The sequence below is a fragment of the Moschus berezovskii genome, chromosome 3, assembly GCF_049115385.1.
Source record: "Moschus berezovskii isolate FMDL1 chromosome 3, NW_MosBer_1.0, whole genome shotgun sequence".
In the NCBI taxonomy this organism is placed as follows: Eukaryota; Metazoa; Chordata; class Mammalia; order Artiodactyla; family Moschidae; genus Moschus; species Moschus berezovskii.
This window is the reverse complement of record NC_142462.1, coordinates 77381956-77401307: the sequence shown is the minus strand read 5'-3', so window position 1 is coordinate 77401307 and position 19352 is coordinate 77381956. Positions and strand designations below refer to the sequence as shown.

The 19352-nt window shown below is 47.7% G+C and overlaps 1 protein-coding gene across 1 annotated transcript in view; it reads right to left on the bottom strand.

The window, feature by feature from the left end:
- The window catches only part of JAZF1 (JAZF zinc finger 1), a 336014-nt gene that overhangs the window by 5503 nt on the left and 311159 nt on the right, over nt 1-19352 (bottom strand). The window contains exon 4 of the mRNA XM_055420966.2: nt 457-626. Within this exon, the coding sequence (XP_055276941.1) occupies nt 457-626 (170 nt within the window). The remainder of the gene's footprint in view (nt 1-456; nt 627-19352) is intronic.

The following is a 19352-nucleotide window of genomic DNA, read 5'->3' as shown; positions in this document are numbered from 1 at the left end:
TTTCCTCATCTCTTTCATGCCATTGGGGGGAAGAGGGCAAGGGCTTCCTCAGCTGGAAGAAAATACCCTACAACATTTTCCAAAAGAGCTCTGTGAACTGTCTGTAGGCTTTTAAGACTTCAAAGTGGTCTTCTGTGAGCCCCCTGCAGAGTCAGCCACTGGGAAAGATGTTTGGCAAACAAATAGGTGACACATTTGATATTCTGCCTGATTTGACATGAATTTGAAGAATATCAAAGACATGAACCTCCTACAACAACAAAATCTCCTGACCTATAGTTCCCAAACAGATCAGCAAAGGGGAAAACCCACCCAGAGACCAGAGCTAGCCCTGACCTGAGGGCGGCCACACACCCAGTCGGCTCCGCAGAGGGAAGCACCTCTCCCCAGGCCCGACTGACACAGGACTTGCCATTTTCCATCCGGTTATGCCAAGTGAGAGGGTATTTCTTTTACCTTGTATCTCTTTTTACATCCAGGAACCGGGCAGGCAAAAGGTTTCTCCTCCCCTCCGTTCATGCACATGGAGCTGAGGATGGCTTCAGAGCTGATGGCACTCTCTGTGGTCCAAGACTCGTCGCTATCTGACTCCTCATAATCCACCTCCTCCTCGTCGTACTCGCTGCCTGCGGGGCCAGAGCAGAAATGCAAGGAGCGTCAGGAGTGTCCCTGCAGGACAGGAGGCATGGCAGTGAGGGGATAGGCAGCTCTGACTGCCCTGGAAGAGGACATGCAGGGCACCAAGGGACTGCAAGGGCATCTAGTCCTGAGGACAGCCCTGAGGGGGAGGGTATCTGCTTTCCCATCAGAGAGACCAGGGTTCACGTAAGGAGTTAGCTGTGCAAGAACCTGAATGCAATTCTTCAGCAAAGGTGATTGCAAAGATGCTGAAACCAAATATAACCGACCACGACAGACAGAACCCTGCCCCAAAACACACACATGCACATACACACAGGATACACATGACACTTCAATGAACAGAATTCTGTCCCCTTAGTTTTCATGCTTCATCACCATAGTAAATATAAAAATCTGTGGGAGGGGGTTACATTTTACACTTATTAGGTATTTACACTTCAGTGGGAATTCATTTCAGATCTTTTTCTTTATAAGCTGAGCTGGGAAGACCACGAAGAAATGTGGCACTAAAGGGGGGTTACCTCAAGGTTGGGAGCAGGGGGCTGAAACACCCAGAGCTTTGAGGGCACAATGTCATCATCAGAATGCAGGTCCAGCTAGAGGAAAACCCAACAATTCTCTACCACACCTGTCCCCAGTGAATAGTGCCTGCCTTTCAGTACACACCACCTTTCCTGGGAGGGGGAGCTCAGACGCATGCCGGGATCCCCTTGTGCGCTGAGGTTAAGAGCTCTGCTCAGAACCGAATTAAAAATCTGCCTTACCAACTTCTGCTCAGCATGGAGGGGATGGAGAACCACTTCAACAAGCAATCCCCCCCTGCTTTTTTTTTAACGAGGTCTACAGACATTTATGTGGAGTTTTTGCACAATACAACCCTGAAGGACATAATTCTACAGATCATAAACAGTGTAAAATAATATGTTGACAAGTTCTAATGCATTTACAAGCCTCGTGGAATAAATAGGAATTATAGCACAACATTAATAAGAATTATATGGTAGCAATTACAGTTGTGAAATTCATCCCCCAGGTGTGAAGCTAAATTGCAGCAGGGGCCTGACTGGGTGCTCACCGCGGGCTCCCTCTGCTACATCAATTATTTCAACACCAAATATTAGCACTTTTATTGGGCTTCATTTTAATAGGCATTAATAAGATTGTTTGAAGAGCCAGTCAAGCCAGGAACAAGGACGCCAGCATGAGGTGAACACTTAAAAGGATCCAGGAAGGGAGGAAGGGATTAAGGTGAACGAGGGTCTCGTATGTTTTAGGCATGTTAGACGCATCATCTCATTTAACCCTCTGGTGACCCTGTGAGGTGAGGATGACTGTCACTCTCACACACAAAGAAACAGCACCGTGTGGTTCAAGAGCTTACACGTTCTCAATTAGCAATTAAGGGAGTCAGTTTTCCCCAGGTGACATTTTCTTGGCCTCCAATGCCAGCAGCTCTCTGGGGTTGGGGGTGGGGGGAGGGGGGTGTTTTTCAACCTCCACGTTGCTGGCCCTCCACTGTCTACCACTCAGAATTCAAAGCAGCCTGTTTAGAAACTTGGGTGGTGCAGAAAAAACAACCAGGCAAAAATGAGGCGTTGGCATTCAATGTGGGTTTCAGTAAGCCCCACTGTGTTTGGCTGGAGACCCCAGGGATCAAGACAGCACAGGAGTGCCACTCTGCCAAGGCCCTGAGTCGGTCTGTGAGCAAATCTCAAAATCTGTTTTTCAGTAGGGCACCGTTTAGGACATTTTACTCTTAAACAAATGGCACATGCCGGTGTCCTTTAAATTGCTTGTTAGAAAACTATAAATGCTGTTTCGCAAAGCTCTTCCAGTAGAGCTTGAGAAAGTGAGAATGACTAATTTACCCATCTAATTGGGCTAACTTGTTAAGCTGAATACCAAAAATTGCACAACATTTACAACTGGGGGCACGGGGGGTGGGAATGAAAGCCTCAGACCAACCGAGGGCTTAATGAAGCCCAGCAGAAGATAAAACTTCAAAACTCCTCGGGATCAAAAGGGGCCAGGCCCGAGGGATTGATCCTGTGGACACAGCTGCCTGGAAACCACGCGGCATCCAGTCCCAAGTGTTGCAGGAAGGGGGACCACATGAGTCACCATCCACATCAGGATGCCTTCGCGAGTATAGGGTGCTCACATACCACAGGGTCCTCTGGGTGCTTTGTGAAACTGCCTGCCTGGGATGGGGATCGAGAAGGACCTGTTTCTACTGAGTTCTGTCCTGTAACACTAGCTGAGTGGTGCACGGCCCTGGGTTCATGCCTTGGCTGGACAGTCAGCTGAGTGACTACCTGGCCTCTTCTTTCTCTTCTGTGAAATGGGGGAAAGACTCTTCCCTTCAGTTTAATTCAAGGGTTAAAATTAATGTTGATAAAGCACCTGGCACAGGAAGCCATAGAGAGTGCTCAAAAAAGAAGACAGGACCTCCCTGGTGGTACAATGGATGGGAGTCTGCCTGCCAGTGCAGGGGACACGGGTTCAATCCCTAGTCCGTGAGGATTCCACGTGCCACAGGGCAACTGAGCCGGTGTGCCACAACTGCTGAGCCAGAGAGCCTGGAGCCTGTGCCCTGCAGTGAGAGAAGCCCCTGCAGTAAGAAGCTTGTGCACTGCAACAAAGAAGCCCCTGCTAGTCCCCAGAGAAAGCTCTCGTGCGGCCAAAAAAAAGGACAGTACAATATCGCTTTTGTAATAACACTACCCTATAATATTACATGTAAAATACTATTTTTTAGAAAAGCCTGTTGTGAAACCAAACAAAAAATAAGAAAATTCAGATGAATTTTCAGTAGAATCTCCAGTAGAAAAACTACAAGAAGGATTCCATGTCACAAGAGAGGCATGGTGCTCACTGAGGACTGTTCATGAAGACACATCTACAGGGGCCAGGCCGGGAGCCCATGTGATCCCTGGTGCTGCCACAGATGAGCTGTGTGACCCCAGGCAAGTGATGTAACCTCTCTGAGCTTTAGATTGCTCATCTGTAAAACGGACTGATACTACTACTACCTCTGAAGGTGGTTGTGAGGACCAATTAAGTTCCTGCTTTTAAAAGGATTTATAACTGGCATATCATAAGCATTAAAAATGTACTTGGCAAATAAATAGGCAAAAGTTCACATGAAAAGTTTCATCCACTGTTCCCTCATGCTTTCTTGAGGGTACTCACTTTTTCTTTTTTTTAAACAGGAGGTAGGGGTAGGGAATCTGCTGTTCCTTGTATTCCTCTACTCCAAGTGCTATTGTTAAGTTGCTCAGTCGTATCCAACTCTTTGCAACCCCATGGACTGTAGCCCGCCAGGCTCCTCGGTCCATGGGATGTTCCAGGCAAGAAAACTGGAATGGGTTGCCTTGCCATTTCCTCCTGCAGGGGATCTTTCCAACTGAGGGATCAAACCCAAGTCTCCTGTGCTTTTCTGCATTGGCAGGCAGGTTCTTTACCACCGAGCCACCAGGGAGGAAGCCCACTCCAAGTGCTACCCTGTCATCAAACAAGAGGCATGTCCCCAGCCATGAGATGAGTCCTGCAATGACAGGGCCGCCTGCAGGTCGAGGGGCTGCTGTTCTAAAAATCAGACATACTCAGATGCTGGCATCTGCTTGGTGGTCACATCTAGAAAACTTGCCAGCAGGGCCCACAGTGTCTGCAGAAAACATCTGAGGGCCCCAAACCTATTGCTCTTAAGCTCTTTTCACACATCTTTGAACCCTAGGAAATGCTAACCCTAAATGGAAGTTACAGCTTTAGTTGAGAAGTATCTGGGCCAACCCTCTCTGCTTTACTTTACTCATTTGCTGATGTCTTTCCAAGGAGAAAAGTTCACTCCAACCTGGTTAGGTTTCAATCTGCTGTCTCAAAACAAACATCTGAATGAAGGGATTCCCGGCACTTGTCACCCTTTGCTAGAGAATCCTGCCATTCCCCACACCATCCCTCATTTCAGGAAAGCAGGATGGAGCAAGGCTGGCTCTCCTAGCAGTGGTCAAACAGCTCTTGGATCCTATATCCCAGCCAATAAAAAACTGTGGTCACTGCCTCCTGAAGGGGAGTGTGAGTGAATATACTGATTATAAATGACATACAGACCCTGATGCTGGAAAGATTGAAGGCAAGAGGAGAAGGAGGCTGAGAGAGGATGAGATGGTTGGATGGCATCACCAATTTGATGGACGTGAGTTTGAGCAAACTCTGGGAGTTGGTGATGGACAGGGAACCCTGGTGTGCTGCAGCCCATGGGGTCGCAAAGAGTCGGACATGACTGAGCGACTGAACAACAACATTTACTAATATAATACCGTGTAAAACAGATAGCAAATAAAAGGATGAGGATGAAATAGTTAAATCAGTTCAGTTCAGTCGCAGAGTCATGTCCAGCTCTTTGTGACCCCGTGGGCTGCAGCACACCAGGCTTCTCTGTCCATCACCAACTCCCGGAGCTTGCTCAAACTCATGTCCATCAAATTGGTGATGCCATCCAACCATCTCATCCTCTCTGGGCCCCCTTCTCCTCCTGCCTTCAGTCTTTTCCAGCATCAGGGTCTTTTCCAGTGAGTCAGTTCTTTGTATCAGGTGGCCAAAGTACTGGAGTTTCAGCTTCAGCATCAGTCCTTCCAATGAATATTCAGGACTGATTTCCTTTAGGATTGACTAGTTGGATCTCCTTGCAGTCCAAGGGACTCTCAAGAGTCTTCTCCAACACCACAGTTCAAAAGCCTCAATTCTTCGGCGATCAGATTTCTTCACAGTCCAACTCTCACATCCATACATGTTCAGTTCAGTTGCTCAGTCGTGTCCAACACTTTGCAACCCCATGAACCACAGCATGCCAGGCCTCCCTGTCCATCACCAACTCCCGGAGTCCACCCAAACCCGTGTCCATACATGACCACTGGAAAAACCATAGCTTTGACTAGACGGACCTTTGTTGACAAAGTAATGTCTCTGCTTTTTAATATGCTGTCTAGGTTGGTCATAACTTTCCTTCCAAGGAGCAAGTGTCCTTTAATTTCATGGCTGCAGTCACCATCTGCAGTGATTTTGGAGCCCAAGAAAATAAAATCTGTCACTGTTTCCATTGTTTCCCCATCTGTTTGCCATGGGGCTGGATTCCATGATCTTAGTTTTTTTTTTTTACACACTTCCGGAAGGAACGGCCTCTTAAATCCACAGAGTGTTGAGGTGGGGAGCCCCCAACCACGTCAGATTCATTTCACATATGATAATATACATGTTTCAATCCATTCTCCCAAAAGCCAGCTTTTTCACTCTCCTCTTTTACTTTCATCAAGAGGCTCTTTAGTTCTTCTTCGCTTTCTGCCACGAGGGTGGTGCCATCTGCGTATCTGAGCTTATTGATATTTCTCCTGGCAATCTTGATAGTTTAATAAATATACATAATAACATGAGAAATATTTTACTTAGTAACTGTAAAGATTCCATATCTCCTTCCTCCACCTTATAGACTGTCTTGTGTGCCCACTCTGGAGCCCACTGCCCTCAGGCCAGCTGGAGGGGTCAAACAGGCCCATCACTGCCAGTTTCGAGGCCATCACACTGAAGTGAGCTTTTGGATTGTTCCAGGGAAGCGGGATAGGGTGTTAAGGAATGCATATGCTCATTCATTAACCCTGATCTTGACTGAGCATGTGGTCCCAGAGGCACCTGTGAGCCCTGCCCTGTCAGTCTAGCAGAGAGGTTGCTGGGCTCCAGCCAGCAGAGGGAGGACCCAGAATCAAGTCAGGCTCTTGGTTCTGAGCCCTCATCACCCAGAAACCATAAAATGTTCATTTCTGCAGCATTTTCTAAGGAAAAAAATTATAAAGCAAATCCTCTGTGTAAAAGAGGAAAAAGATCCCCAACACCCATTCTTGTGGTTGGGAGTCATTGGGGCAGGTAGGTGTGAGGAAAGCATGCGAGTCACAAGAATTCACCCCCTGGGCCCAGAGCAGGTGTCTGGGGATGGACTGGCAGGTGTCCTCCCAGAAGCAGGGTTGGGGAACAATGAGTTGGTGAGTCGGAATTTTGCAACAAGAAGGAATTTGACAAGTCCTTGACTCCACCCTCAAGTTAATGTCGCAGAAGTGAGAAGTGTTAGTGGTTTATCTCACAGGTCTCTCTCTCCAGGGCTGCTGGCTGCGGACTCCAGCAGGGTAAGTCTATGCAGTGGTGCAAGCACTGGTTCATCTTCATCTCTCCACCCTTGCCCTTTCCTTTCCACAAGTCAGCTCTAAGCCTTGGCAATGTGAACTGAAAAAGACAAGTGCTTAAGCACAAAACAGAAAACCTGCCACAGGCCAGCAGCTCTCCCCACGCTGACTCTCTTGAAGGGTCCAGAAGACAGTATTCTCATGACCAAAGGGAAAGCCTGAAGGCCTTCAGTAAGAAAAGCAGATAAAAAACCCACAGCTGTGGCTTCTTTAGAGCGATGGTGGCTGTTCTTATGGAAGTGCCAACCTTTCCTCTGGGCTATTGCATCTGAGAAGGCTGACAGCACAGGGACAAGAACTGCAAAAACACCACCCTTGTATTTTAAAATAAAAAGCGACTGTGTAAGATTTCTGATTTGGGTGAACTTGGAGAAGGCAATGGCAAGCCACTCGAGTACTATTGCCTAGAAAATCCCATGGATGGAGGAGCCTGGTAGGCTGCAGTCCATGGGGTCGCTAAGGGTCGGACACGACTGAGCTACTTCACTTTCACTTTTCACTTTCACACATTGGAGAAGGAAATGGCAACCCACTCCAGTGTTCTTGCCTGGAGAATCCCAGGAACAGGGGACCCTGGTGGGCTTCTGTCTATGGGGTCACAGAGTCAGACACGACTGAAGTGACTTAGCAGCAGCAGCAGCAGCTCTCTTAGAAGAGAGAACACCCACAAAGATCTACATCCCAAGGACACAAAGGTCAGAGGGCTGGGATGCTGGGGGAACGTGCCAGGCAGGATTTACAGTGGGGATTCAGCCAAGCAATTATTCTGTTAGGATGATTACTGTTTTCACTGATGCTCTGGTTACAAAGTCCCATGGCTTTGAGGCTCTGCCCAACCCTAGTTCTCTCTTAAGCACTTTCACTGCACTAATGGGCACAATATGAAGCTTTGAGGGATGCACAAAGGCATGATAGCCAAAATACCTGTGCTTTTTTTTTTTTTAATTTGGCCTACTTTTGCTTTAAATCATCGGTTCCTTAACTTCTAGCATATACTTCCACACCTAAACTTACCTGTGCCTACTGGATTTCTTTTAATAAAAATTGTAGTTACCTAAGAAAGTGAAGAGGAATTCAAAAGCCTCTTGAGGAAAGTGAAAGAGGAGAGTGAAAAGTTTGGCTTGAAGCTCAACATTCAGAAAACGAAGATCATGGCATCTGGTCCCATCACTTCATGGGAAATGGATGGGGAAACAGTGGAAACTGTGTCAGACTTTATTTTTTTGGGCTCCAAAATCACTGCAGATGCTGATTGCAGCCAGGAAATTAAAAGATGCTTACTCCTTGGAAGGAAAGTTATGACCAACCTAGATAGCATATTAAAAAGCAGAGACATTACTTTGCCAACCAAGGTCCGTCTAGTCAAGGCTATGGTTTTTCCCGTGGTCATGTATGGATGTGAGAGTTGGACTGTGAAGAAAGCTGATCGCCGAAGAATTGATGCTTTTGAACTGTGGTGCTGGAGAAGACTCTTGAGAGTCCCTTGGACTGAAAGGAGATCCAACCAGTCCATTCTAGAGGAGATCAATCCTGGGTGTTCATTGGAAGGACTGATGCTAAAACTGAAGCTCCAATACTTTGGCCACCTCATGAGAAGAGTTGATTCACTGGAAAAGAGTCTGATGCTAGGAGGGATTGGGGGTGGGAGGAGACGGGGACAACAGAGAATGAGATGGCTAGATGGCATCACCGACTCTGTGGACATGAGTTTGAGTGAACTCCGGGAGTTGGTGATGGACAGGGAGGCCTGGCGTGCTGTGATTCATGGGGTCGCAAAGGGTCAGACATGACTGAGCGACTGAACTGAACTGAAGAATGGGCAAATTTTGCTTGACACTTGCATTCTGGAACTGGAAGGTGTTGGGAGATGCCTTTATTATTCAGGTGGTGGTGGTGCTGGTGGGGTGGCTCCTGTAAGCCTGGAGTGTGGAGACGTATTTTTCATGGAACCAACCTTTGTTTCTCCAGTTTTGCAAAGGGGAGAGTTGGGGTTCAGGAGGTGAGGGACCTGTCTAAGGTCACCCAGTTAGAAACAGGCAGGCTGGACTGGTACTTGCATCTTTGGTTTCAAAGTCTGTGCTTTTTAAATTTGAATGGAATATCCCTGATTGAGAGAAAGATGTGACACACAGAGCCAAGCCCTGGAAGCACTGGAGGGGAGGGGGAGGGAGTCCAGCATGGGGTGTGGGAAGCACAGGGCTTGTCTCATACACCTGAGGGTGGGGCCTGCCCTCCTGGGTGTTAGCATTCCAGTGTTCCAAAGAAAAGCCCCATGAGTTGATTTTTTTTCAGGCTTTTCTTATTTAGGCATCATTAAACAATTTACAAATGACTTTCACCAACGTTTGAGAATTTCTACAGGAAAATTAATTTCACCTGGCACAGTCACAGGCGGGAGTTGGCAGCCACGGGAGCTGGTGATGGACAGGGAGGCATGGCGTTCTGTGATTCATGGGGTCACAAAGAGTCGGACACGACTGAGCGACTGAACTGAACTGAACTGAATCTTTCTCAGCCATGAAATTAAAAGATGCTTACTCCTTAGAAGGAAAGTTATGACCAACCTAGATAGCATAAAAGCAGAGACATTACTTTGCCAACAAAGGTCCGTCTAGTCAAGGCTATGGTTTTTCCAGTGGTCATGTATGGATGTGAGAGTTGGACGGTGAAGAAAGCTGACTGCTTTTGAACTGTGGTGCTGGAGAAGACTCTTGAGAGTCCCTTGGACTGCAAGGAGATCCAACCAGTCCATTCTATAGGAGATCAGTCCTAGGTGTTCATTGGAAGGACTGGTGCTGAGGCTGAAACTCCAATAGTTTGGCCACCTCATGTGGAGTTGACTCACTGGAAAAGACTCTGATGCTGGGAGGGAGTGGGGGCAGGAGGAGAAGGGGACGACAGAGAATGAGATGGCTGGATGGCATCACCGACTTGACGGACATGAGTTTGAGTGAACTCCGGGAGTTGGTGATGGACAGGGAGGCCTGACACAGAGTCGGACACGACTGAGCGACTGAACTGAACTGAAGCTTTCTCAGGTTGAGTTTTCCAGTCATCCTCCATGGCTGCAGAGTCCCCACTGTGGGGGCCGGAGGTGGGCAGGACAGTGATTGACAGAAGTACCTTTGCGGGGTGGCCCCAAGAGCTCATGCCAGCATTTCATTTGGGGAAATGAGCAAACCTAGTGGACAGGATTTCAGAGGGCAACTATATCCTACAGGACTGCGGGAAGAGTCTGTCTGGGTGTCAGCCAAGGAAGTAAAAAGTTGCTTTCATGAGTCACATGAAAAGACAAGGGGGTCCAGAGTGCCTGTGCACACTTACACCCATATCCACCCACCTGGACGAGTCCCCTTCATGGCCCAGGAGCCAGCTGAGTGCCTCATTCACCACAAGGACCACCTTACATCTGTCTAGCCCACTTCCCTCCAGGCTCTGCCCACCGCTCACCTCTTTACTCTGTGATGACGGCCCCAAACCCACTCTAGCACCTGTAGTGTTCTTCTTCTTTGTATTCATAAACAGAGTGACACACAGATAAAATACAAGTCAACCTTTTCCGGAAATCCAATATGCCACAATTTTCTTCTAACTCAGATCATTAATATTCACGCACAAGTGATAACTGCAGTGACAGCAAACCAAAACTCTCTTGGGATGTCAAATTCTGGCAAATATATAAGCAAAGCGTTGCCTTTCTGCCTTATAGAATTATAATTAGCTTTAATTGTTGCTTCTGAGCTGAAGCAACAACAGTCTAAATGAACTGACAAGTGATTACAATGGAAGACACTTAGTGGCTGAAGGGACCATCGCCAAGTCTCAAAAATTCTTGACCTCCTTGGTCCACCATCATTGTCCTAAGGACAGCTGACCCTTATTGGGGGCACACCCATTTAAACCTCACAACGGCCCTATGAGGCTGATACCCACTACAATATCTTCATTTTATATACAATAAAGGCTCAGAGAGGCAGAGTGCCTTGTCTGAGGTCACAAAGCTCTTCCGTGGCAGAGCAAGGGTTCTACCCTAGCCGTCTTACTCTAGAGCTTGTCTTCCTAACCTGCCTATGGTCCCACTAATAACTTGAATTCACCCGAATGGAAATGCACATCTCCCAGTTAGTTCAAACCCATGTCACTGAACTCACGGTGGCCTTGAGAGTACCTGGCACACCCAAGTCCCACAGTATGTATTTGTTAAACACACAAATGAAAGGCAAAGATGAAACAGGCCTCCTGACACCAGGTCACTGCTTTCTAACCACATAACAGGGTTATATGTGGACACTGCAAGTGGTGAAGGCACTTGTGGAGACGCACACGCAGCTGTGTATCTGACATCCAGGGTCTGCCGCTTCAAGACAGATGAGATGCAGAAGTCCAATCCCCCGTCACCTTCCACTGTGTGGATTTTTGACAAAGTGAGAACCACGAGTTGATGATGTGGTCGCAGACCGCACTCCTGCTGGTACACTCATAACGAGGGGAACACGGAGGCCGCCACCCCCAAACTGGCCAGGACCGTGCAGCCCTGACTGCCGCCCAGCCACAACGTGACTGCCCTCACTGAAGGGCTGAGCAGTGCTCGGAGGCTGTGACCCTGCTCCTGAATCCTTCCTTGTCACTCTCTCTCCACAGCCCAGGATTGAATTAAGGTTAAAATCTATGGAATCTTATGCTCTATGGAAGTCTTAAGGTTAGGGCGATGGAAATCAGCTGCTTCTAAAAACTGGGTGTTCAGATTTTTAAAACAATTCCACCAAGCGAGAGTAAGAAATCCTCTATTTGAATAGGCACATTTCCAGAAAAAGATGTAAAGGGAAATCCAGCGCTTTCTTATTTTGCCTCCGTCCTCTTCTTTCTACTTGAGACTTCAGAGGAGCCTCTGTTCTTCTCTCAGCCGCTCAGTTTGGAGTCAAGCCCCTGCAGTTTGTTCCTGACTGAGTTTTGGTACCTAATTCCTCAGCTCTCCATCTTGGTGAGAGGAGAAACAAACTGCCCCCAAAGCACAAGAAAACGCCTTGTCTCCTTTACTGTTCTCATATTCTGGCTATTTTTCAGGGAAAACAAAATGAACAATAAGAAACAGGGACGTCCCTTCGGTGCTGCAAGCATCTCGGTGACATTGCCGTCCCACCTCCCACACCAGCTCTGCTATTTTACTTTTGGGGGAGATTAAAATGGCTCTTTCCCCTGAGCCTTCCAGTTGCTGCTCGAGATTCACTGAGATTTAACATGAAGGTTTCCTGTGGCAACAGGCAACTCTCAAGACCTATTTCCGATGCAGAGTCCCAGTGTTTTCAAATTGCGACTCCTAAGTGGGTCGTGAAGTCATTTTTGTGGGGCATAATTAGATTTTTTTAAAAAATGGACAGAATGGAATAGAAAGTATCAGAGTATAAGATGTGTTTGTAAAACTTGTTTCAGGTGTGTGTCTCAGTGTAAAGATTCTTCCAACTTCATGTCACAGTAAGAAAAGCACGATTATTACCATTTTTAACCACCAGTATATGGAGAAGGAAATGGCAACCCACTCCAGTGTTCTTGCCTAGAGAATCCTGTAGACAGAGGAGCCTGGTGGGCTGCTGTCTATGGGGTCGCACAGAGTCGGACACGACTGAAGCGACTGAGCAGCAGCAGCAACCACTAGTATAGAGCTTCTTTCTACAAGAACCAACATTCATTTCTGGGGGGAAAAACAATTTTAAACTGACATTTAAATAGGGTATAGAACGGCTTCATTAGAAGAGAAAGGTCGTTTTTGGTGCCTGCCACTAAGGCACTGTGTCAGCCAGCAGGAAACGAACAGGGGAGGGGGACTGTTGGCAAGTCGACCTCAGGCCCTCCAGGGGGCCACAGACAAGGTCTGACCATGAAAGTGACAGAGGTGTACCACGGAGAGAAAGTATGGAGACAGCTCTTCACTGTTTCAGGGGTCCTTCTGGACCGTGCCACTTTTCATTCTTTTTGAATATTCTCTAGGGAAGCCAATCTTTGTTTGCAGGGTGGGTGAAATCTGGTTCTAACAAATGGTCCCAAGTCACCCACTGGGCTCTTTTAAAAAGGGTCCTACAGGGCACCCTGGACACTCTTACCAGCTGTCATCAGGTTGCCAAATAGAATAGGTTCTCTGAGTTTCGAACCTTGCAGCTGAGCTAAGAAGGGCTGGCCAGCAAGCAGGTGCCTGTTGAGGGGTGAGTGTCCAGACTCAGAGAATCAGACCTGCTCAGTCCTGTGAAGGAGGTGCAGGGGAGCCTGGAAGGGGGTGTGTGGGTCTGTCCAAGGGTGACTGGCTTGTCCTGCCCATCACCCTCATGTGTCTCCTGGGAGACTGCTGTCAGACGGTGGGTTCCTCAAGGCTGGGCTGCTCTAACTGTCCCGACCCCAGTGCCCAGCAGGGTGTGCACCCTGAGCAGGGCTCCGCCAGTCCTTGTGGGATGAAGGCATCTACGGCAGAGGCCGTGAGCACTGGAAGGATGGAACCACGTGACACAACGCACACAGGGATCTGTATGTAAATACAGAATGTGTGCTTCGTAATTACGCCTATGTAATACACACTACAACTTGTATATAACAAAATAAGAGGAACAGTGAGAATGCCATTAGGGATCACAATCTGTATGATGCACGTACACAACAGCTCTATCTCCCATTAAACCTGATGACTACAACTACAGAAACCAGCTGGATCCCAGTCAGAGGCTGCGCTGGGGCAGGTAGTTCAGGGACTTGGCAGCAGGCTGCCTGTAGTAGGATCTGGCTCTGCTATTACCATCTGGTGCCCTCTACCAGACTCCTCAGTACGTGGGATTTTCAAGGCAAGAATACTGGAGCAGGTTGCCATTTCCTCCTCCTGGGATCTTCCCCACCCAGGGATCAAACCCGCATTTCTTGACTTTCCTGCATTGGCAGGCAGATTCTTTACCACTGTGCCACCCTCAGACTCAATATTCCACCTTCAACTCCTCATCTGTAAAATGGGAAAACACTCGAACTAACTTCATAGGGCTGTGGTGAAGATGGAGAAGGAAATGGTGGTCCACTCCAATATTCTTGCCTAGGAATCCCCATGGACAGAGGAGCCTGGCCTGCTACGGTCCATGGGCTCACAGGAGTTGGACAGTAGACTTAGCGACTACACCATCACCACTAATATGTATAAAGTGGTTACGTTACTTTGTGGCATACAGTTCTGTACTATATTAGCTCCAGATGGTATTATGGTTTTGGTCAGTAATTTAGAACTGTCTAAATTTGAAAGAAATGACCAGGTATGGACAAAGCCAGCGAGAAATCATCTGGTTAGAGTCAGCTGTCTAAAATGCATGGACAAAAATGCCTAAGATATAGTTTGCCTTTTTAATACAATGGATGAGAATACTGCTTTCTAATCCTGTTGGAAATAAACAAATGGCTGATTCAGGGTTATATGGCTGAACTTATTTTTCATTAATTCACCCACAGCCTGGAGACCTGGGGGTGAAAGAGACACGCAATCTCTCTGCCTTCAAGGTGCGCAGTGAGATGAGGGCCCCCCAGTGGCTCATTTCTACACTGTGGGTTCCTGCAGTGAGGGCATGCCCTGCTCTCAATAATGTCAATTCTGGAAACAATGGGAGCAGAGGACTGTTTTTTCTGAAACAAGTGCAGCCTTCTCTGTGGTACAGAGGCACTTGTCAGGGCTGGTTACAGGAATGGTGTTTTCCTTTCTAACTACAGATTTAACGTGTTATATGTACAGGCAGGGTGGATATTTTTATGCCAAGAGAAAGCTCAGAGGGTAGGGTTGGGAAAAGGAGGATGATGGACATCAAGAAGAATGATGCAATAATCAAAATAAGAAATAATTAGGGTCCAGTGGCAAAAACCAGTTTCTGCTGCGTCAGAGTAATCTTCTCTTTCAGACCCAGCCGAAGACGTGAAAACGCGCCACAGCAGAAAATTTGATGTGCTTCTCTGGGGAAGAATGTCGTGAAAAGTCACTGAAAGTTCACAGGAATCTCGGAGATCTCCCATAAAAGCTTTGTTTCACACTTTGTCCCATGTGGAAACTACAGCCTGGGCCGCATGAAAAACGAGTTTTATGAGAGCACTTCTGATTTTTAAGAAGGCTATTTGGCTTCATAACAGGGCAGCTTCCTGAGAGTCCGGGATGTCATTTTTACATACTGCACATCGCAGGCTGCCTCCATAATCATCAGGGCCACACTTAAACCTGGTGAAACGTTGCTTGAGTGACAAACCTCGACAAAAGCGATTGGGAGAAACTGCAGGGACTAGAACTTCCCGGTCAAAGAGGTTGTTTTAAGTGTGCTATAAAAAGGAGTGTGATTTTTTGCATGAGGGTAAGGGGTCAAGTGAGACGAGGACAGAGTGGCTTCTCCTGCTTCTGGCATTTTCTATTCCCTACACGATCATTACCCAGCTTCTCCTGGGCCCCAGTGTTGCAGCAGGCCTTGAAGTCCAAGGCTGCAGCGTGAGCATCCAGTGACCTTGATGATGCTTTCTCCTCTGTTTCTATTTTTCTGGCAATATCTCACATGACCACAAGCACACACTTTGGAGCCCAACAGCCTGGATCCCAGTGCCACCTCCTTCACCGACTGTTCACTGACCTTGGGCCACTCGCTCACATTTTCTTTGCCTAAGAACCCCTATCAGACAATTCAATGAATCAACACAGATGTAAGTGCTTAAACCAGCACCTTCCACTCAGCACTCTGTTAGTATTTTCAGAATACTAACTATGAAGTTGCCTGGTTTCCCCTGCCCACTGTCACTCCTGCGCCCATGGCTGGTTCCTGCCCCGTGGGTTCGTGACCCTCAGGCTCAGTTCCCATGTTTCACACGGGGCTGGTTCCTGCCCTCCTGCCTCTCCCCCAGCCTGCTCGAGCCTGTGTGTTGGCCACCTGCTCACTCTCCTCTTGATGCACCTTCCCTGTGTGCTGCTGTGGGTCAATCCCCCTGTACGCTCTCACTTTGGACAAGAATGTGGCCTGCCATGGCCTGGCTACTCTGTCCTCGTCCACGCTTCCATGTTCTGTGACAAAGACACGATGCCACATCCTTGGAAGGCTGGCTTCCTTTCGGTTGGTCAGAGCTGACTTCAGAAGTGGTCTTGAGTTCTCCCTGTTGCTGTGATGTCGTATGCATTAACTCTGGCTGCGAAGGGTTGCTTGGACTCAGAAGCCAAAATTCAGATCCTCTTTGTGGGATCCTAGGGAATGTACCAGTCTCCTTTAAGCCCTGTTACCCTACTTGAACAAAGAGGCCTGCAGCAGGATCAGCCTGACAGTGTGGTGAGGAAAGAGCTCACAGAAAAGGCTTCTCACGGTACCCAGCAGAGGACGAGCTCAGCACAGACCTGGTCACACGACCTCTTCCCTCCTTGTCCAAAACAGAGGTGGTGGGCTCCTTCCTTTGCTCCATCCTTGCCCCTCCCCGGGTCACTTCAGGGTTCCCTGGACACAGGCATTGTTGCATAGAAATCCTACACATGCAGAGTGCTTCCTCTCAATGTGTTTACAGTAAGTATGTCATGCTTAACCGAACGATGCCATATAAGTGCCACGTGGTGATAAACAAGATGTTTTCCCATGGCTGAGTAACAAGACAAGGGTTTATTATTAGACATCTATTGATAGCTGAAAACAGGAACAGTTCTGGCTTAATAAACCACACCTACTGGTCCCTGGACAGGCTGCAACAGAAGTAACAAAAGATCTGTCTGCTTCGCCAAAACTCACATAGAAATGTGATGGATGATCTATTTACAGTTTGGATTCCAAAATCATCAGGCGTTTGAATTCTATTGTGCCTGTTACTGCCTGTGACTGGTCTGGATGGGAAGTTTTAATATAATGCATGAGGATGGACCAGAGATTTCTGAGCCCCTAGACAGCTATATTTTGAAGGCACCAAAGTGGACATGCAGAACTGTGGCATAAACAGACTCCTCCCCTTCCCCTCTAGAGTCTCCAAGACGGACTATCAAACTGCAGCAGAGGCTTCTGTTTGGGTCGCTTCCTTGTGGGCAAATCCCATGGAGGGGGTGGGTGCTGAGGAACTGCTTCTGGCCCATTTTCCAAAATGATTCAGGACAGAGCAGGTCAGGAAGACGCCCCACCTGCCATTTTCATGTGGGAGGAAGAAGGCTTTGTCCATAAAAAACAAAAAATAGAAACCCAGTGACATAAGATACCATCTCACTGTCCTTTTGCCATTTATTTCATGTTTACAGTTAGGAAATGGTATTTCTGTACCAAGATCTGATCCTCTACACAAACAAAAGGAAGACTTTATTGTGGATTTCTGTATCTTGTCTTCTGAGGCCCCCCACAAGCTGGCCCCAGCCCTCTAGCCTCATTAAAAGAGCCCCCGACCCCAACCCCTCGTCAGCTTCTCTCCTCGGGAATGGCAGGAGGTGTTTTCACAGCCCTAACTCAGCATCTCCCTCAGCTCCTGCCCTACACCCTTTGCTCTGGTCTCTACCTGCTCCCTTCGTGAATGCCTTCCAGCTCTGCTTTAAGTTCCCAAAGAGCCTGGACTGTTTTGAGCTTCTCTCCTACACCTCTAAGTCCTGAGTGTACCATCTATACTTACTTTCCGACTGACTTTAAAACACCCACGCTTGACCTTTATAAGCTGTCAATGCTAGGTCATAGAAGGATACCTTGCAAGGATACCTGGAAAAGACCTCAGGTCTTTTGTGCCCATCTCCCCTGTTACGGGGACAGCACTGAGGACAGATGCACTGAGGCTGGGGGAGGTGACCTGTCCTTGGTCACATACTTAGGTCCAGGCAGGGACAAAACTCCAACAGCCAAGTCCTGGACTCCTCCCCCCACCTCCCCAAGCTGATGTCCTGTCACTGGCTTGCTTGAGTAAATATATGGAAAACCCAGCATTTGCAAGCCAGACAACAGAAACTTCCCTCATTTCACAGGCACCATTCATGATACTGAAAGAGCAAGTTCTGGAAACTATAGGTTGTTATTGATGCTTCTGAGGTAGTTTTGACAAATCCACATGAACCCCAGCCATGATCTGTATACACAGATGCAGAATCACAAATATTCAAGGAGTAGGAGGTTGACACACTTCTCTCTAAATGTCAGTCTAATGTCAAGGGAAAGATGAAGGTAAGAATGTTCAATTCTAAGTTCTCACGCCACTGAACAGCTTTACTGACCCATCCTCCTACTCCTCCGTTATTGAGTCTGATTTGTTCAGTTCAGTTCAGTCGCTCAGTCGTGTCCGACTCTCCGCGACCCCATGAATCACAGCATGCCAGGCCTCCCTGTCTATCACCAACTCCCGGAGTACACTCAAACTCATGTCCACAGAGTCGGTGATGCCATCCAGCCATCTCATTCTCCGTCATCCCCTTCTCCTCCCGCCCCCAACCTTTCCGAGCATCAGAGTCTTTTCCAGTGAGTCAACTCGTCGCATGAGGTGGCCAAAGTATTGCAGTTTCAGCTTTAGCATCAGTCCCTCCAATGAACACCCAGGATTGATCTCCTTGTGGCCGGCACTAAATCCAGATGATCCATTTTCAAATCCATCCTGGCCCAGAGGCATACGCATCGACTTTGGAGAGGCAGCCAGTGCTGTGTGCCAAAGGAGGGTGATGTTTGTAAATGTGATTATTACAACCCTAGCCAACCTACCATTTTTCAACTCAGGTCTACTAACTACTTCTTCCCTTGAATTGGTTTTCCTCCATCAGGAGGACGTTCCTTTTTATCCAAAGACAAACCAATGACCCTTTGCAAGTCCATAAGCCATATGTCATCCACAGATTTCCTAATGGGATAATCCACTTGTCACAGACTATAAAGGAAGCATTTTCCAGTGGCCTAAATGAGGATTAATGAACTAATAATATTCAGTGGACCTTTGGGGAGACACAAGAAAACCTCTGGCGTGAGCAACGTCATCAGAACGCAAGCAACCTGCATACTCTGCATTTATGAGAGGCCCTTTCAGAAAACTTCAGAGGCATAACTTTCAAGTTTTAGCATCCAGGAGAAACACATGGCTATGTTTTCTAAAAGGTGAAAATGGGGAATTCCTTGGTGGTTCAGTGATTACAACTCCATGTTTGCACTGCAGGGGGCCTGGGTTTGACCCCTGGTTGGGGAACTAAGATCCTAAAAGCTGTGCGGTGCTCCCTACACCCACTGCCAGTAAATCAAATAAAATACTGCTGCTGCTAAGTCACTTCAGTCGTGTCCGACTCTGTGTGACCCCATAGACAGAAGCCCACCAGGCTTCCCCATCCCTGGGATTCTCCAGGCAAGAACACTGGAGTGGGTTGCCATTTCCTTCTCCAAAATAAAATACTGGGTTGGCCAAAAAGTTTGTTTTCTACAACATCTCATAGAAAAACCCTAACAAACTTTTGGGCCTACCCAATACAAGGTGAAAGTTTAGAAAGCGAAACGACAAATGTAAATGATATGACGGTGCCAA